The sequence below is a fragment of the Etheostoma cragini genome, chromosome 23 (assembly GCF_013103735.1).
Source record: "Etheostoma cragini isolate CJK2018 chromosome 23, CSU_Ecrag_1.0, whole genome shotgun sequence".
Classification (NCBI taxonomy): domain Eukaryota; kingdom Metazoa; phylum Chordata; class Actinopteri; order Perciformes; family Percidae; genus Etheostoma; species Etheostoma cragini.
In genome coordinates this window covers 6351779-6372869 of record NC_048429.1, presented here as the reverse complement: position 1 = coordinate 6372869, position 21091 = coordinate 6351779, and the positions used below count along the sequence as shown (strand labels likewise).

Sequence of the window (21091 nt, the reverse complement as noted above, 5' to 3'; positions counted from 1 at the left end):
GTATAATGATAAACTATGATATGCTTCTCTTCTTAGAAATGCCGAACAATGGAGCTGCTGATAAAGAAAAAGTTGTTCTTATTCTTGAAACAGTCCAGAGAGTTTGACAAAAATGTGTAGTTAATAGAGAACTCCTTGTGTGTATCCTGTGTATTGTGCAACATAGACATTTCACTTAGTTTTCTTACAGTAAAACACAAATTCTTTGTTTACTTTCTTGTTTCCTTATCTAAGTATTAGATACTATGTATGTGGGCAGTTGTATTCCTGATTAGCTGTTACATAATGAATTACACAATGAACTTATATTTAGGACAATCCTTTTAAAGTTTTAGGACCTTGTGGGAGAATACCGTAAAGTCAAGTCAAAGATTGTAAACTATCCCTCCAGTGAAACAGTGTTTGCCTGATTTGAAATATTTAAACAAACTTGAATTCCCAGAATCAAAGACCTTCTTAAAGCGATGCACTGGAATGCCACTGCCGATCACTATCAGCTGTCTCTCTTTTTCTCCACTTTTTGACACATGCTAAGCCATGCACCCTCAAACTGACACAAACACACACTAATATTAGGGACAGCATGAAACTTTGCCTGCAAAATGTGTAATTTTAATTATTTCAGTCATACTCACTGAGCCCAAATCCGAGTCCAGAAGCAAACAGTATGCTAATCTTCAAAGAACAGCTTTGTGATACATGAAGGGGACATTTTACGCTCCACTAACCTGTCCCTGCCTTTACTTAATACCACATGGTAGGAAATACCCTCGTAAATACAAAGGTCTCAGCTCTGGCTGGACGCAGGAACAAGGAACCCTGTTGTTGTGGGGCAAAGAGAGTTTTAGTCTAGACTGAGCTTGTGTCTGGCTGCTGTGGCAGGTGTGTTTATCCTCTGAATGTAACAGTGTGTGTGTGTAAATGAGATTTTGTATGCAGCATGCTTACAAATTAAGTTGTTGCAGGTTGTATTTATTACTAACCAGTCCTCCCTTTTCACCAGCAATTTTGCCACAACTCCACCAACCACTGAACAATAACAAAACCAAATTTGATAAGCCACTGAACCATGGCTAGACACTCACAGGCTTATGTATTATAGTGTCAGGATACATAACCACAATAACTATGTGGCTACTGCGACACTATGTCTCTTTAGCTCATTGTTTTTCAGATCATCTTCATGCAACATACACTTGTGGTGTGTGTCACCCTCCCAAATCCTGGCACCACAAGTTTGTGTCACACTTGGGAGGGTTTTAGAAGGACAGGGGTCATTTTAAGATTTTGAATTAAACGTCATCTCAAAGTTACATGTGTGTTTCTGGCGTTAACAAAAGCTGCCCTGATTTAGATCCCAGCCTTACTAGGTTAATTCAATTCACTTCAATTTTGTTTAAAGTATCAATTCATAACAAGAGTCATCTCGAGACACTTTACAGATACAGTAGGTCTATACCACATTCCAGAATTTACAAGGACCCGACAGTTCAAGTAGTTTCCTCCAGAGCAAGCAACAGTGCGACAGTGGCGAGGAAATGCTTCCTATTAGGCAGAAACCTCGGACAGACCCAGGCTCTTGGTAGGCTGTGTCTGACGGGCCGGTTGGGGTTAGAATGAATTAGTTATGGTTGTTAATGGTTATTTGATGATCCGTACATGATACTCCGTTCCAAACGTGCCCTGTGTTTGCTTTTATTCACAACTCTACTGTCATCTGTATGCTAATTGTCAGGCTAATACAGTATGTCTCCTTTTTGCTTCCCGTATCTGCCTTCATTACCAGGCTATTCCACTTTTTTCTCCCTTTGATCTCACCTTTGTCCTTTTCCGTTCTCCTCCACTAGAACTTGGTTAACAAGCCATTTACGTTATTGTATTTGTTTGCTGACACTGCTGTGCATATCCCCTTTCACATCTAATTCCCTTTCCATTATTTTTTTAACTATTTAGAATTAGCAATAACGGAGAACCTTGACATTCCTTTTGTCCACTGACTGATTTTCCCACTAACATCTTTTTAAATGTATCCCATTAAAAAAGGAATACATTAAATAAAAACTGAATCTTTTGTGTTGTGTATATTCTTATCTGCTAATGACTACCAAAAACAATAGCAATAGGTGACCTGCTTGGACACCATCAGCAAATCCTCACAAAGGGTGGGTATGTCTTGCCTCCCAGGGCGTGCAGCATGCCAACGCTTGATCAACAGCCTTGCCGTTGCAAGTAAAGAAGCCAATTAACTTCCTCTGTCACCTTCCAGCTAAGTGGAACCATTGCTGAAGGGTGTACAAATTGCAGCCAGGAATCTAATTTCAGATGAACACACATCTCAGGCCCTTGAGAACAGCAAAAAATTCAATCTGAAGAAACATGATGACTTGCACTTGCCGGATGGTGGAGAGTCTCAACACAAAGCAGGAACAGTTGTTTTAACATTTTGGAAGATACACATCCAGTACAATAGAGAGGTTGGTCCATGAAATGTAAAGGCTTTAACTTTTAATTTCCATAACTCATCTGGTTTGTTAGCTAATACAATGAACTACTGTAGCTTATGGAGAACTTTTGGTCACACGTCACGGTAGAGTTAAGAGAGTTCACAATACAAAAACGGGACTTACTAGTTGTGGATCAAGAAATAGCTCCAACAAGCACAGTAGCTGCTCAAAAAATATCTCTATGAGATATTTCTAAACGCATTAAAAGAAATGTTTAACGTTTCAGAAAATTTACTTTTTCAATTACTTGCCGTGTAATTGAAAAAGAGCATGGAGGTGCTTAGCATAGCTCAACATAAAGATTGGGAGCAAGAGAAAACAGCTAGCCGGGTTCTTTCCAAACTTCAAAAATGTGTCTACTAAAGCTTACTGATTTATATGCTGCATAGTGTTTTATAGTGTTATTCATCCACTGATAAAAATGTCTTCAGTCATGCTAGCAGCTCTGTGAGGTTGTATTTAGGCTCACTGGTCCTTTGAGCTAAATGCTAACATCAACTTGCTAACATTCTTACAATAAAAATGCTAACATGTTGATGTTAAGCAGGTTAGTGGTTACCACGTTTACCACCTTGGTTGAGCATGTCTAGCAGTCTGACAGTGTTAGCAACATTGCTAATTAGCGCCGATGTCAATGTCCAGGTTAGGCTGCTGGGAATGTCAGTAGTTTTGCAGCCTATAAAGCAAATTACTGGGCAAGTGCTAGGGAAATGGATCTCCTATTGTGTTGTCAAGAAATTTTAGCTACAGTATATGAAGTAACTCGCCCTACATGAGATCCATGGTGACCAACGGTCATGGCATTTATACTGCATATTTTTACTATTGCTTTCTCTGCAGCTAAATACCATCTGTATCTCCTCTGACTCTCAAGGCCACATTTGCTATCACCATGACACAATATCACTTTCACTTCTGCAGTTGCCTCACTACTTCAGCAATGACAACGGGTTGTTCTCACCATTAAACAAGCTTCACCTCACCCTTGTCCTCAAAGAACAAATTGACGGGAGCATGGAAACACAACCCACAAGGTGCTCGCCTGCTGGGAAAATGACATCACTCTGAAATTCTCCTTGTGTATATGTAGGAGGAAGAGAGGAGAGATGTTGTGACATTCACACTTCCCCCTTTCATTTCCTGTCTAATCGTGACGGACATTTCACTCAAGCTGTTTGTCTCTTGATTTTGATTGTCTCTTTGTTGTCACTTTCTGCCACGTTGATCGTTCCCTCGTTTCTCTCAGTGCCGACTCTTACCTCCATTTTCTCTATTTTCTACCTCACAGCCGTTGTCCTCTCTGCCTCCATCACCTGTACCAGCGTTCTGAAAACACTGACAGCAGAGAAAGAAGCTGCACAGGGCCAATTTCCTGAGTGCTGCTCACCACTGGCACTCATTTAATTACTGCAGAGACAGAGGTGGGAGACAGGGCCTGTCAAAGCTTAAGCCAGTGTGGTCCCTCACAAACCCGGCTGTCCTAGGGGACGGTGATGGGAGGGTGGTATCTGTCATATTCTATAGCTACTATATGGGCCTTAGCTGACAACTACAGATTACCTTTCTTTGTTGCAGTCCTGAGAGGCTTGGCAGCCATATGGCCAGAATACAGGATGAATGCCTTTGAGTTTTCATCTGTGTTTTAGCACATTCACCCACACACACACACACACACACACACACACACACACACACACACACACACACACATACACACACACACACACCTGGACCATTTTTGTGGGCATCTACTGGGATTAAAAATGGTGTCAAAGAGGAAGTGAAATACGTGTCAGTGTATCATGTGCAAGAAAATAGCATCAAATTGTGAAGGCAATTCATCCATGTGGCTCTAGTTTACCCAAATGACACAATTATTACCACAAATTTGGTTGGATAAATAATAACTTTATCCATGTTTTTATCTATTAGGTCCTCCATAAAAGTTTACCATGGCTTAATTAAAGAATATTTGATATTGTTGATTACTTTGCACTGGGGGCAATCAAGCACATACACTAAAAAAAGGTCAGTAAAGGAAAATAAAAGTCATTTTAATGAACATTATTCTTTGTTTATGTGATAAAGAAGACCTCAATTCATGATGTAACTCATTGTTTATGAATACTTGACATATTTAAAGGAAATAAGAGAAAGTAAGTAATGGGGACAGAAACGTCAATGCCAGTTATATCTCTTTACACAGAGAGAAGCCCATTAAAAAGCAGTTGTTGGGCTTTTTAGGATTTTTCAATCAACGTTTTAGTCTCAGGAGCCACATGACATTCATGGTTATAGCCCCACATCCCGTTGAGTCTGAACGCAATGAAATTCATTGGTCTCTGAATGCTCTCTGTGACTGTTCCCGTGCGTTCTAGCCATGATGACTTGAGAGCAGAGTTGTTTCTGATGTTTGGCATCACGATCTATGCTCATCAAAGAAACTGAGACCACACGTTCTCTCCTTGGAAACACCAAAAACTGTGTTTTTTTCCTCTTTAAAAAAACAAAAAGATTTTAAATACAACAAGAAATAGCCTAGTTTTCAAGCATGTTGATGTTAAGCAGTGGTTTGACATAGAAACTAAAGCTTCTCTAACTCTTTGACACCAGAGTGTCCTATTTACTTTGTCAGGGTTGGATCCAGCCTCTCAAGTCTTCACAGTATTGTGTCTTTGATGTTTCATGCCTATTGCTGTGAGAAATTAGACGGGTTGAAGGAACCTAAGAGTCGGTAATGCCTCTTACACACACACACACACACACACACACACACACACACACACACACACACACACAGGTCCAAGTCCCAGATTAAGCTCAACATGTCCTGACATAACTCCTCAACACAGCATCCTGTTATCTAGCAAGAACACAGCTTAAACCTGGGTTGAGTTCAGTAACCCTTCTTTATACACATGCATGTTAAGTCTACTTACAACTGAAGGATATGAGAATATATTTGGACATATTTGATTTTTACATCTCCCAGAATCCTCCTATCTTTCCTTTTAGTTGCTAATATAACAGTATTCTCATTTCCTACCCACTTCAACCCCACCCGTCACAAAGATTAACCATGGGTCTGGCAAGTCGTCTACATGTCATGGCATGCCTCCTGACACTGAGTCAACCAGAAATAGCTTTAACTTTTCATATGCTTGTCAACTGGACAACTTGTCCAGTTGTTATATAAGTTTAAAGGATACAGCTGATGATATTTTTTTATGCTATTTTACTTATTGTTTTCTCAGGAAAAGACCTACAAGGACAATGCGTTAGTCTGTCTCTACTTCCTAATCAACTTCTTCAACTTTATTTGTGTCCTTGAAGAGTGATTAGGTGTGCAGTATTAACACATACAAGACACATAAATACAAACAAGTTCTACACACAATCGACTGGAACAGTAACAGTACAAGGACAAGGAAATAGTACAAGGTGTGTTGATAACAGTGTCAAAGTAACCTACACAGGATAGGAAAAAAATACATATCAGCCTACAAAGTTGTCACAATATAATCAACAAGGACCATCATCAACAACATCAGCATCCATCACATTACATCACCAACCTTTTATCTACGTTTCTGACATCCATAAGTGAAGATGTAAAGCTATAATAACAACAAATATATGCTTTTATTTATTTATTTATTTGGTAAATAGGTTCCAAGATGGACTCTGTAGCAAAACTTTACTAAAACACAAAGAATAATTATATATTTATCAGGGACTAACACACATTTGGTGTACTAGTATTCACAGCAGAAGGACAGTGTATGTGGGACTGACTCCAAATCACAACACTGTGTGTCATTAATGTAGTTGTTTTCACTAACAATGGAGGCACATAGGAATAAGCAATATCAGGCTTTAGCTAAACATACAGTATTAGAGTTGAGAATGATTTCATCATATGTTTTGTGAGAGGACTGGTTGACAGTAAGAAAAATATTGTTTAAAAAACGTATCCTTTAAGTGTGTAAGGAGTAGCAGTCAATTGTGATTGTCTTTTCCTGATAAGAGGCTTTGACAAACCACCAGACAGATATTTATGCATGGCTAGTACTGCATCGTCCACAACACTGCATTTAGCTGAACAATGTAGAGTTCCTTTTAAATCAGGTACAGCTCTCTTATGATGCCTCTTTGCTGACGTTTTTGCTTTCGCCACCTTGATCCAAGTTAATGTTTGCCTGTCTCAGCCAAGAGGGTAATACCGCAATCAATAACTGTTTTTTTTCCACACGTCATTCACAAGGGTTCTCTGATATGCTGATGTGCTGTGAAAGGCAGCTGTTGGCTTAACAGCCCACAAAAGGGTAAAAAAGGTCCAAGGGAAGCCTACTGAAAGCAGCTTTAATTATGTGCTGTCACTAATTGTAGGTGAAGGAAAGCTACACTTCTCGCTGTCACGGTGTGTAGGTGCATGAAATGACTCACTTTACTTGAACCAACCTGGTGTACAATCTATCATTTAGTAAATAAACTGTTTAAATTTGTTTTCATCCCATCTCACGGCACATCCCTCATGGATGAGACAATGAGCGACCCCCTCGAAAATGAGATGCCACATCTCAACGGGCTGTCCTTTCAATAAATTCTAATTCAAATGCATGGGATTATAAAACGCCTTAATTAAACAGTTATGATACAGATTACAGCTTCTAACTGTCATAAATCAGTCATTATGCCAAAAAAATATATACTAAATCACAGTAATAATCGTGTTCTTCCTTAACTTCCATGCATTCATGAAAGAGCTTGTTACTTGGAACTCTCTCTTTTTATCAAGTAAATAGAAGTAGACCATTGCCTTTTTTCCTCAACAATTACCAAAGGAAAAGGGTTCTGTAGAGTCCATTTCACATTTTTAAAAATATTATTATAGACAATAGAACATTTACATTGTTCGATATGGCCATGATAAGCATGCATGACTGATGTCGGCAAGTGTGTGAGAGCCTCTAACCCTTACGGACAAATTTGACCTTTGTGATGGTAGCAGCAGAGATACAGCACGAAAATCCAATAAACCCGATCCTGTGAGTCACAATAAGCAATCTTAGCTTCTAGACGCAGCAGCCCCTATTTCATGTTTGGAGTCTCTGTCTTTACTACACCTCTGCAGATCTGAAGGAGAGAGCTGTACTCTTTGGGTACAGCCTGTCTGCACTTATGGCCGTGCCCTGTGTAACTATAGCTTGTGTCATGAATAGCAGCTGCCGGTGAAATGACAGCTTGCGTGGGCCCAGACTGGATTTGATCCCAAGCTGTTTAAGGCTGTTTAAAGCGTGAGTCATGTTGAGTGGTATAGCTCCGTCACTCTTGCTTTTCTATCTCTCTCTCTCGGTCTCTCTCATTTGTAGCTCCGAGACAGGGTGGATCCAGGGTGGCAAGTTGAGACACAGTATGCTGATGGGAGTCAATGATAAAACCCTGTGTCTGCATATGTTCTATGTTCCTTCTTATCTACCGAATTATAGGTTTATCATCAACTTTCTGTTGCTCTTTCTCAGAACAGATAGCAGTGAAAAATGAACACGGTAACTCTGAATGAAGTTGACTTTGTTTTCTTGAGATCTTATGGTTATAGGGTTATTCTGAAAAAAGTAAAGTTTCTTTTGGGAAATGCGACTTAAATACGATTGACATTACTCTTACGTCTGTGCTGTAACCAGTTAGCTTAGCTTAGCATGAAGAAGGGAAGCAGGAGGAAACAGCTAGCCTGGCTCTGTCCCGAGATAACAAAATCTGCCTACCAGCAACCCTGAAGATCACTAATTAACATGTTTTATGTCAATTTTTTACCAGGTTAAAAGAACGACATATTTTGTGTTTTGTGTGCTTAATTTAGGGCCTCCGAATTTATTTTCCACTCACTTGTTTACACAGTATATTCGAATAAGCTTATTTGTTGAACTATTCTAACAAATCAATATGTGATTTGATTTAGCTGCTGTAGACATTAGTGGAAACCTTGATTTCTGTTGCATTGGTTGTAAATTTGAGCATGGGAATCTTTAAACAGATTTAGTCGAGCCAGTGTAAAGCATCGTTACAAATAGCTTGAAAAACTCAAACTTTCCTCACTTACTCACTATGGAATGGCACTTAAATACTTCCTTTGTAATTATCCATTTCAGCAAAACTAAAAAATTGCAGCCTCTCTTCAACCAATCAGAATCAAATATGAATTTACGGCAAAAAATAATGTGTCCATCTAAGCTGAGCTGCAGCACACAGAATGCTACAGTCTAGTTCCTCACACAGCAGACTTACATTTAGTATGTGTGAAGACTCTGTCCCAGATAAAGTGAGAAGACCATGTATGTAATATTCATCGAAATGCTACATATTTATATGTCAGACAAATGTGCTGCTGTGATGTGGAGCTGTGTGTGTGTGTGTGTGTGTGTGTGTGCGTGCGGGCGTATAATGACTCAGCTGTAGGGCATTGAAACTTGGCCATTCCACCAGGAAAAGTCAGTAAGTTACTGCACGAGACCAGCAGCATGCCACATGCAATATGCCACATACACATCAGGCTAGTTGGCATGTGTGTGCTCTCTCTGCACTGATCATCCACACACAACATACAACAGTTACAGAAATTATACACCCTTTAAATAGGGTTACATCTGTTTTAAGGCTCAAATGTTTGGCCAGAGGACGGAAGAAGTCACAGACTATGGTGCTAACAAACACCACCACTTCCTGCTAGGAAAACATGAAGCTGTTCAAACAATCTTAAAGGAATGCACAAGCAGAAATTTGTTTTTTAGTATCAAGTCTTGCAAGCAGCTCAGAGAGGCACAGTGGGGCTTTGAGCTAAATGCTAATGCCATTTTTATGATTTGGCTTTTAGGCCACAACCGAGACACACACCATTATAAAGTTTTTACAAAAACATAATTTATTATACCAAATCAAATCAAAATAGACCTTTAAGGTATGGGGTGGGGTTGTCAGTATAGTAAGTGGTATATATGTGCATTAGTGATGGATGTGTGCATGTGAGTGTAAAGTACAACAAAACATAAACATAAAATCAACTAAAACAACATAACCAAAACCAGAAGATAAAAAGACAGAACTGAAACAGCAGCAACCACCAGGCATGCAGAGTGAGATCAGCCAGGCTAAAATAACCTGGGAATACTCAGGTGTTCCAGGTAACACTAACGATCCACCTGCAGCGTCAGCAGAGAGACTCACACTGCAAACACAAGACACGGAAGGGGTAGTCACAGTCAGCATGCTAACATACTCCCAATCAGTGGTGTAAGAAATATTCAGAGCCTTTACTTAAGTAAAAGTACTAATTACATTCTGTAGAAATACTCTGTTACAAGTAAAAGTCCTGCCTTGAAAATGTTACGTAGGAAAAGTATGGAAGTATCATCAGGAAAATGTACTTGAAGTATTAAAAGTAAAAGTGTGCAATGCTGAGAAAAACATTTTTTAGGAATTGGAAATGATCAAAACAGTTCTGTCAGTCAACAAAGTGTATAATTCTCTAATGTTTTAGCTGTGCTTGTAGGCCTGTACATTGTTGGGCAGTTTAAATTGAAAATAAAACATTGTAGTTTTTAAACTACATGTTTTATGTACAAAAATCTGAATTTGTAGAGTAACTAGTAACTAACGCTGTCGGATGGATGTACTGGATTAAAAAGTACAGTATTTCTCGTTGAAATGTAATGGAGTAGAAGAAGAAAGTGGCATGAAAAGAAAAGACTCAAGTAAAGTACTTCAAATTTGTACTTAAGTGCAGTACTTGAGTAAATGTACTTAGTTACATGCCACCACTGCTTCCAATAACATTGCTAAAAGGCCGGAGCTTAGCAAGTAACGTTTACCATGTTCCCAATACAAGTTTGGCATGCTAGCATTTGGTCATTAACCAAAGTAATAAATAAAAATTAAGACCAGATGATGGTGCTATGTGTAAATAAGTAAATAAAGTAAGTAAAGTGGTCACAGATAGAGATGTGGAAAGTCAGGGGATCACCAAAGTTAAGGGAAATATGAATACCTGTACAAAATTTCATAGCAAATACTTCTCAATAGATCACCTTTTATCATTATGCAATAGCACAAGCTAAATATCCTTTAAAGGCAATGCAGATCATCAGCAAATAAGTTATATGCAGCTAAGGTGTGTCTTACATCATGGTCTAGCAGTTTGGAGCTCACGCGATTGGATCATGGCAAGGTCTGAACATTTAATTTCTGGTAGGATACTTATTACAATGTGAAAACCATGACACAGACACACACACACTCATATTTAAAGGTTGAGGAGTTGAATTGGTTGAGTTTGAAATCAAACGTTTCACTCGAGCTGTTGAGTTCCTGTTACCTGGGACTCGCAAACACTAGGTGTTGAAAGGAACATTTGGGAATCAGCTTTTAAAACTGGATGCTACTGGCCATGGCAGGCCCTTCACTATCTCAAATGTCACTGCTATAAATAAACACACACACACACCCACACAGACACACACAAAATACAGGGTTGTTATTGTTAAACTCATAGACATATAAAGACCCAAAGTGAATGAGTCCTCTCTTCTTGTTTGTGGCTTTCCTATCCTGAAGAACTAAGTCACTTGGTATGCAGAGCTTCATGTATGAGTGGAAAAAGGAATGGAATAATTTGTACATCAATATGTACAGCTACAGACAAGTTTAATCCTTCCAACTTAAAGCTGGTGCATGCTGAACATTTTGTCGTGTCAAGCACAGACGATGAATAACCCAAGATGTTCTGGAGAGCCATGAGTGTGAGAAAGAATAACGGAATATAGTAGTTACAGAAAGAAACTCAGGGCAGCTTTACTTGGCAGATCTCTTTATTCTTAACCTCAAAATGAATTAGGTAAATAAAGAATGTTATGCTGAATCAGACGTAGGAAAGAATCTATTACATGGAAGTCATTGTAGGGAAAAAAAGGATTTCCAAGGCATTCAGTGTGTACGTTGCTCCATTTTTGTTGCGAGAGAGAGAGAGAGAGAGAGAGTGAATCATGGAAAGTTTGAGGTTTTCTCAGATGAGTCTCTTCCTGGTGACTGGTGATTAAAGTGGGATGGGCGTAGAGAGTTTCCCCAACCTGTTTTAGTGAAAGGTGATTACCCCATCTGAGCCACTCCCATACACTCACAGCATAGTGACATCACTCGGGTTTCAGACCTACGTTTCCAATTTTGTGTATCGTTTTACATTCTTGGAGTGACATTTCACTAGTTGTTATGTGGGAAAGTGAGTTATGTTGGTAATAAGCTGCTCTTTGCTCTCCAAACACGATATAATAATGATATTAGTACTAGTATTTACACTATATAAAATGTAATAATATAGAAATGCTCAAGTAAAGCACAAACACCTCAAAACTGTACTTAACTACTTAAATATATAAATGCTCATAGTTTCCACCACTGGCACTATATAATTGATGGTTGAGGTATAATCAGGTTTTAGTGCAGTCAATGCAAACATACAAGGTGGGTTCAGGTAGTGAGAAATCCCAACTATTTTACTGCACAAAGGGACACATTTTGCTGACACTGAAAATGGCCCTGTCCAAAGAGACAGATAATTATCTGTCCAAAGAGACAGATAATTATCTGTGAATGTGAAGGAAATGTTATTCAGATCTTTTGTATATGTTCATGTACTGTATGTATTGGGAATGTCAGGGCGTTGTTTTGTCTCATTTCTGGATGAATGCAGCCTATGTTGGTTTAGCTTTTGTATGAACCCCAGATGTTGGTGTCTTTGCTGGTGTGTATGTGTGTGTGTGTGTGTGTGTGTGTTTCTTTAACCAAGCATGAACGTATACACCGTGTGTGTTCACTACCGTGTTTGGAAAACTCTGCCCACGTCTCTCTCTTCACTCTTGACCTGACATTCTTTCCTCCACTGTAGTTTACGTGCGGTTTCAAGATAAAGGCCTCCATTCATTAGTCTGACTGAGGGCCCAACCTAACGACAGGATACCCCACCCTTGTCTGGCAACAACCAGAGTCATATTTTATCCGCTGCTGGTGGCCCTCACATTAAAAACAACCAGTGGTACAAGACATTTCCTGCAGTCTGTGTGTGTCTGTTTTTAGGTGTGCTGTAGTCTGTGTCCACAGTTTGTCTTGTACTTTCAGTATCGAAAACACCAGGAAGGCTTGGGGGTTTTCCAGGTTTAATTACCCTTCACATGCTCGCTCTGTTCTTGCATGTACTTTTTTTCTCTTTCTCTTTTATGCTATTTGACTTTTATCTCCTCTGTCGAGCTGCCAAAACTCTACCACACACCCCTACACTCTGTCAGTAATGAGGCATTTGCCTGTTGTGTGTGTGGTACAGATGTGTGCTATCGTGCTTGCTTGCAAATCTCCTGCTCGCTGCTGCTGCACTCCCAGGAGGTTAATACTGCAGGAAAAATGGGGACAGAAGCTGACTTCCTTCAACTATTTGATGTTGTGAAACATTTCCACACACTGCTGCCAACTTGTATCACTTGAACCTATTACGTTTAAAGTGATATTTAAAACACTCAACTCAATTTAAAATATGCACAGAGGCTTCATTTCTTCTAAAAACATCCTGAAAATGCACTTCTGGCCTCATCGTTTTCTTCAATTCTGTCTTTATTTCATTCAATTAAAAAAAAAAACTACAAACAATTCAAGAAGACTTTTTTCCACCTCAAGTTGTAATAACAAAAAACATGATACAAAAGAACACCTTTCTGACATTCTCAAGTTGACTCAACTTGATTCATTGGACACAACAGAGCTGTTCCAAAGTGCTTAACAGCACAAGCAGCAAACAGACCAACAGAAAGGACACTAACAGTAGATGAAACTACTAAATAAAATAAAGAAAAAATAATGTTAGTTTGTGTTGGCCAACACATGACTGAACCAATGCTCTAACTTCATATGTCAGACTACTACTCACTTGACGTTACGCTGCATTGGTTCAGTGATACTTTGCCCGGGCTTGAAAGTATTTCACTCCACTGCAGTAAATATTAGAAGAGGAATGTGTGAGGAGTAATGTGAAAAGTCACAGCTTACATGTGAACATCTCAACAGATGGGATTTGAAAAACAATTAAAGGCTGTAACTGTATTAATCCACATGTGCAAAAGAAACAAATGGGGTATTGTTTTTAAATTTACATCAGTAAAGCAAAAATGTCCAAGCAGTCTGTAGCACACCGAAACTCTCCATTATTTCAGAAAATAGCACAGTGGTGCGTAACTGTGGGTGAAACTGTGACTATGAATGTTTGGTGTGGGGGTTAGCACATGTGTGAACTTGCTTGTGATTTGAGGATTTTCCTGTGCACATGAGAGGACCTTCATTAAACATGACCAGCAAGTGAGTCAGTTTTGGTGGCAGTGGTTATGTAGAGGCCAGTGAAGGGTGGGACACCATTGCCAAATGTTACTAATGTTTTGCAGAATTACAAAACAATAATCCTATTTTAAAGAACCATTTCTTATTTTTCTGTATTGGATAAAACACAAACTAAACCTAAGCACTGAACAAACTTTTTAAATGTTACAATTTTGCTCCTATATCTAAGAACGGTGTGGTATATTTCCTTTTATATTATGTGAATGCACTTTGTTGGAAATAAACATGCACTTTTAAATTAAAATAACAGTCTGATCATCATCTTATTGTACAAAAAGAAAAGAAAGCAACTATTTAGAATCAAAGCCAGGGAGATTTTATTCAATACACATGATGCACATATTTTCTTCTAAGAAATACCACCACAGTTTGAATATTTTACAGTCTGTTGACGGTTTTATTCAAATAAATGTTATAGTAACAACATGAATTTATATATTCCAACTGCTAGTTGGACATTATTTGTCATATTTTTCCGTAGAAAAACCTACAGTGAAGTGGCAATCAAAAAGCACACTCTTATGCGACATGTCACTTTACTAAAAAGATCAAGACTCAAAATACTATCACAACAGTTGAGTGGTCAGAAAAGTGACAGCAGGTAAATAGGCATAATGGAAAATATTGGAGTTGGCAGCGTGATTAAATAACTATTACACTATGATGGTTATTGTGTGTGTTGCACATACACACACATCTCCATCACCTTTAGGTCAGTAATTGAGCCAATCAATGTGGTCCGCGTCTGTTTGATTGCATCATGATTGGAGCGCTCAGCAGGTCATTGTGACTGTGTCTGCAACAACCAAAGCACAGAGGCCTGTACTTTTCCACAGATTATAATGAGCACGTAGGGACTGGCCTCTCAAACGAAAGGAGATTGCACTTCTTCCTGGCACAATGTTACCTCCTCTGTGTTTGGCGTTGATCACACAAGATGTGCTTTTTCAGTTGATGGAGACGCTTCCTGTTTCATATGTGGCTAAACACCCATGGAGCACAATCACACACACACACAAACTGAGAAAGAGAGCAAGAAAGAAAGAACCTGGCAATAAGGTGATATGAACTGCCGTAATGTAAATTTTTCTTTCTTGCTTCCTATCTCTGTCTTACACACACACACACGTTCTCTAGCCTGCCTACCATGGCCTGACTGTAAAATAAACAGCAAAAAAATCATGGATATAATCCAAATTGAGATCTTACAATGTCAATGTATACTGTTTTTATTTCTTTAGTCCTAACAGTATGTATTGAATGTTTTCACCCACACAGTGTTATCATCAATGCATTCTGATTATGGGCAAGTGAAAGGGAAAACTGTGTATCTCCATATAGAAGGACTTAGCGGCCCTTTGGGAGTGAAATTTCAGCACTTCCTTAGCTAAATAAACCCCATTGGACTATTTGAAAAACAGTGCGTCACAAAGCTAAAATACAGGTCTTTCTTAGCTCATAAACAGTTGACTGTTTTAAATTACATGTTTTTTAATGGCAGCAATGACAAGGAAGGCTATATAGATTTGATTTTATACTCACATGACCCTCAACTGAATAACTCAGACTACATACTGAAGCACTACATGAGCTAAACAGTGCAATGTGTTTCTATTTTGGCTTCATTGTCCTTTATAAAACACAGTGGAGAACTGAGATGAAAAGGAAGAGAGACATGGTATGGGGGATGCCATGAAACAAAGGCAGTTGATCAGCACGTAAAACTCCTACAGGCCACCAGGCGACGTGTTGGAATGCAGCTAGGTGATGGAAGGCTAGCCTACTGCAACCAAAAACCCTTCTTACATGTGCAAAGTCAAGTGAACTTAATTTTGGGGCAAGTCTTATATTCTGGAAGTTTATTCAAGCTCTGAGGTGCATAGTAACTATATGTCGTTTATCTATGTTTAGTTAATTAGTTAGTTGTTTGTTAGTTGATTCTTGAGACTCACAATCACGGACGAAAAAAAAATCCGAGATGTCCCTAAACCTTTGAAAAAAAAATGGATTTTTGGATAGGCAAATTCAATATTAGCATAGAAAAGTACATTTTCGGTCTCCCATTTTAATGTTTTGGTTACAGATGGCAATAGTACATACGATTAAAGTAGCATAGTTGTAGTTACTGCTCCAGCTTCCAACTTTCTTTGTTTTCGTTTGCATTTGTTTCCTTTTCTGTTTTTCTTTCTTCCTCCCGTTTTTCCGACAGCCTGTGAACGGAGCGCGGTTTCATGCTGTGTACCTCTGTTTATTTTCAGAGCGGTGACGCGGATGCTGCACTCCTCCTATATGTGGCTCGTCAGACGGTGGCAGGCTCGGGATTGGTGAGCTGTTGTTGCTGTAGCAGCTTGTGTCGGCACTGTGGAGAGGGGGGGAGGCGCTATAAAAACCCACTCCCCCACTCCAAGAGCTTCACTCTAGAGGTGGAAAGCGAGCTCGGAGGGTTGGTCGACGTGGCACCAAGGGACCCAACCCCCCCTGTATTTACCAACAACAGGCGTCTACTTCCCAACACTGTACCGTCCTAACACACGGACTCGCTCAGAGAAAATCTCTCCTCTACCTCGACAAATAAATGCCAAGAGAAACAACACGAGAGCCAGCAGATAACGTAGCTCTGAAGAAGTGGAGCAAAAGACCAACAGTCGGACAAACACGTAGAGAAAAACCGCAAAAGCGAAAGGATCGTCGCCGCTGCCTTTCTCAATGCATACCCTTTGTGCCCGGGGAACGATGAAACCAGAGATCAACGCCGCCGTCGGATTTCTCTCGAGGTTTCTTCGGGTAAAAGGACACGTAAACGATCGACAAGTCCAAACATTCAACCAAAGCTTACAGGACATTTTGTCAGGTAAGGAAATCAGAAAATGATCCATTCGAGCCCACAAAAATGACCACTTTAAAGTACTTTATATTTTAAAGTACAACATCACACGTTTTTATGTTTAGTTATAGCATTAAAAGCTTAAATTAGGCTTTTTATTGGATCAAGAACGATTCAGAAGAAGCTTTTCTTTGTTCTCGCGAGTATCACAATCGGCGCTACCAACGCGCACCACTGTTAGCGCAGCTCGAGGGGAGAAAAACCCAAGTATAAACAACACGAGTGATAGCAGGACGGTTTGTCGACGATTAAATTGATACAATCGGGTTTTCACCCACAAAGATACATAACGAGGTAGAGGGCTTAGTTACTTTGTTATGAAGGAGGGGAAAAAGAGGAGGGGGGAGGAAAGAGGCTCGAACAAGGAAGTGCGCTTCGAAGAGAACTGAGCAAAACAGCCCCCACTGAGGCTGCTCCATTACGTAATGCGTTTGACGAAATGGGTTTATAATGTAAACACGTCCAATGTCAAACCTTATATCTAGTACTGGAACAGATAAAAGAATAGTTTATATATGTAGTCAGTCACCTATGTCACATGATATATTGAATACAAAAAAATCACAGTTTGCTATTGTTGTGCGTAAGCTAGTGATCTCGTTACTCTTTTTTAGGATATAGTCCACATTTTCACCATGCCGTTAAAATGGTGGCCATTTTTTTCTAAGATTGATTCTGGTGGATGTAACACAACATTTACTATTTACAGGGAACTCAATCACCCTTTCTCGATTTATTTAGCAGGACATTCTGCATTAACGTTCTCTTAGCTTTTGGTACTCTTGCTCTCTGAGTGTTTTTACCGTGCTGCGTGGAAATTGTGTCCCGTTTCCTCGTGTAAACACATTCCAGACAGAGCCCTAAAGCTGCTGGATCTGCTTCACTCCTGTACTAAGCAGATGACCTACATAAGGACCTCGCATGTATAAAAACACATCTTACTTTGTGGATTATTACACGTATGCAGTCCCTATCAAAAACACAAACTAGCAGCTAAACAACTAAATAGCTTTCACTAGCAAGACAAAAGCACTTAATGGTAAAGATGAAAACACTTAATAACGGTAATATCATTGTTTGAGGTAAATGGGAACATTTATATAATACAGATATAACTGATTTTTCTCAAAAAATAACAATCCCATTTAGTGTCAAACTGCAATGCATTGTAGGGGGTTATACAATTGCCTGTGTTCAAAACTATGGTCTTTTTTTTGTGTGGAATTGGTTGAACCAAATCTTGAGCAACATTTCAACATTTTGTTTGTAAACAAGACAAAAGTTGGAGTTGAATGGAGTCTGTGAGGCCTATGTGTGGGGGGGGAGGGGTGTTTTTACTGGTGGGTATCTATAGGAGGACACTAAAGGCAGAGGCAGCACAGCGTAATCAGCAAGGAAATGGAGGGGTGATCTTGTGTAACCCAACATTTCCTACACAAAAACAAGAACAATTCCAAAGTGATGTCAATTACAAGGTTTAATCTGTTACATGGAAGACTCATACAATTTCATAATCTTTTTAAACTGTTTTTTATTTTAAATGTAAATTATGATGATCTAATTAATAGGAAAACAATTTCCCCGTCTCCTTTTGAGCATGAGGCAGAAACAAAAGTGTGTGTGTGTGGTAGTATCCTGTTGTGGCTCGTTGCTACTAAACTAGGCCAGCCAGAGCTCCTTTGTGCCTGGAAGCATCACAATCACTCACTATTGTGTCTGCATGCAGGAAAGCTGGGTGCCTAGCTCTTGTTTGTGCTAAGCAAAGGGAAGTGGGGGAACTTAGTCCAAATGACTCGATTGGAATTGTATTGTGTAGTCAGAAGAGCTTCAATTTCTTTTAATTTTCTTGTTTGTCAGCAGTATTGTGATTTGATGCTCAAACAGAACGGCTTTGAGTGGGCGAATTCCCAACGAGCTAGAAGAGCAGGCCAAAACACAGAATCTCCTAATGTTTTTCTTGTGTTCGAGGTCAGCGCCAATGAATAAACAACCCACTTTCATTGACGCTTTAGGTTAAGTGCACTTTGTCTTCTTACTTTTCAGTTTATAATTTCTACCATTTCATACCTCTTCCTCCCATGTGGCCTGGTTTTTAAGAAGCTGAGCTACTTTCCCAGCTGCTCCAGGGTTTGAAGGTTGCTGCTTTTGTGGCTCTGTTGAGGTTGAAAGATCATCCAGCCCCTTGTGCTCTTTCATGAATGCCAGCCACTCCATTAGTTCAGCAGTATACAGCCTTCTGTGATAAGACACTGAGGGGGTTATTATCCCCTGGATGCATACAGGTGGCCTCCGAGCCCCCGGCCTGAATGCTGGCCTACTTCATTTATCCTGTTTTTCTTTGGCCACAATGAAGTTAGCATCAATGGGAATTCAGTATGGATGAGCAATGTTTAGAGTAAATGGGGGGGTTAGGCTAGTTCCCTAAAATGGGGAGGTAAGGTAGTAAAAAACAAAATCTGAACAAAAAAGATTTAATACTATCCTAGAAAGAGAATTAGGAAGTCCTTTTTCATATGCCAAAAGTGAGCCAGATTTTACTTCCTCAAACACCCCAAACCAGACAGTCAACCGTCTCATTTTCCTCTCATAATCTCAACCACGAAAATGAGTTCAGCACAGTTGAGGCGAAAGAGGGGGAGAAATAAGGTCCTCTCCCTTTAAGAGGTGGGGCCAGTGTCCCAGATGGCTGGCTGGGACTTCGACACTTTAGGTGTTTTTGTTCAGCCAGTCATGGGAGACTTTGTGACACTGACGACAGCCACGGGAGGGATTGTGCAATTCAATGGTCCTCTTTTTGTCACGTAGGCCCAGGCTGCTTTTGGCAGCCTGTTTATGGCTGCTTATCAGGCCTGGAACAGGTGCTGGTGTCTTTCTTTCCTTTCTTCTTTTACCACACTGAACTACGCCCTGTACTTTAATGTAGATAAGAAAATTTTTTTATATATACACACACACACACTCTAAATCTTGTATCCCTTGTTACTTTTTGAACCAAGTTTTCCTGTGGATGTTTTACATGGTGACAACATAAAATGGATTACAGTAATTATAATGTTCATGCCTATTGCTTAATATATTTTCAAATATCCTTTTATAACCCAAAAACAACACATGAGATTTAGTCCCCTTAATCATTAAGCCGTGTTTTGTTTAACACATTTGATTTGGAAACTACCCAAGCGTAAAGCTGTGACCCCCCCCCCCCTAATGTTTATATTTAAGATTGAATTCATGTTAACCTCTAGAAAGATTATTGATATTATATAATATTAATCCATCACATTTAGGCCCTCTGAGTTTTTATTTATTTTAAAGATTTCCCGGTTTCTACATAAACTGTTTTCCAGCCATGATATGTTTATGAAATCACATGGACTTATTTGATCTAAGTTTAGTCTGTCTACTTTCTTTTTCGACCCTTTTGTTCAACCTCAGTTCACTGCAGATCTCAGCTTCACAGCCATGATTGACGTCTGTAGTCAGCAAACAGCAACAGCAAAGCTACCCAGCACGTAATTCTTTCCTATTTGGCCTCCCTCTTCTGGGCCTTTTTTTTTCTGAGCATATGACCTGCTTTTTGTCCACATTACATGTTATTACAAGCATCCTGATGTTACTTGCTCCAAAGCAAAACATTCGCTTCATCCCCTTTTCTCTCCTCTTTCCTCGCAGAGCAATATAAGCACCACTGGTTCCCAGACAGGCCATGCAAGGGTTCAGGTTACAGATGCATCCGTATCAACCACAAGATGGACCCACTGGTGGGCCAGGCAGGCCAGCGCATCGGCTTGACCATCCAGCAACTCTACCTGCTGCTGCCCAGTGAGCTCACGCTTTGGGTGGACCCCTTCGAGGTGTCCTACCGTATCGGCGAGGATGGCTCCATCTGCGTCCTGTACGAGTCGCAGCCCTGCCCCGTAGGAATGCCGTCGATGGCCACCACCAGTTCCCCCTCAGGAAACATCGGGTCAGGGGGCCCCATGGTGGACAGTCACATCAGCTGCAAGGAGGAACTGATGGTGCTGGGCAGATCCAGTCCCTCCAAAGCCTACAATATGATGACTGTGTCCAGTTAAAGGGGCACGCCGTCACCCCGGCCTGCTTTTGTTCAGGGTCACACCATGGCTGGTTGGGTCATATGACCAGATCAGGGTGTGCCTTCTGAAGCTAAGAATATGAAATGAAATAGTGAAAGAAGAGAAAAAAAAAAATGAAAAAAAAAACAGAGGATGTGGCCTATCGTCCAGGTGATGGAAACCTTTTTAGGTTTATTTTT

At 39.8% G+C, this 21091-nt stretch overlaps 1 protein-coding gene and 1 long non-coding RNA gene across 2 annotated transcripts in view; both read left to right on the top strand.

Moving 5' to 3' along the window:
• Positions 1–1286: 1286 nt before the first annotated feature.
• LOC117938460 overlaps positions 1287–21091 on the top strand; it is a 23553-nt gene continuing 3748 nt past the window's right edge. The window contains exons 1-2 of the long non-coding RNA XR_004655396.1: positions 1287–1298; positions 3609–3615. This is a non-coding gene — a long non-coding RNA (uncharacterized LOC117938460). The remainder of the gene's footprint in view (positions 1299–3608; positions 3616–21091) is intronic.
• btg1 (B-cell translocation gene 1, anti-proliferative) lies at positions 16328–21030 on the top strand. The gene is made up of 2 exons (XM_034863086.1): positions 16328–16782; positions 20488–21030. Exons 1-2 carry the CDS (start codon positions 16638–16640, stop codon positions 20889–20891), a joined length of 549 nt encoding a protein of 182 aa, XP_034718977.1. The 5' UTR covers positions 16328–16637; the 3' UTR covers positions 20892–21030.

Bases quoted from the DNA above. Each gene is read 5' to 3' on its own strand.
- btg1 (XM_034863086.1), top strand. From the start codon at position 16,638: ATGCATACCCTTTGTGCCCGGGGAACGATGAAACCAGAGATCAACGCC. The intron at 16,783-20,487 runs GTAAGGAAATCA...CTTTCCTCGCAG, and splicing joins CTTACAGGACATTTTGTCAG to AGCAATATAAGCACCACTGG.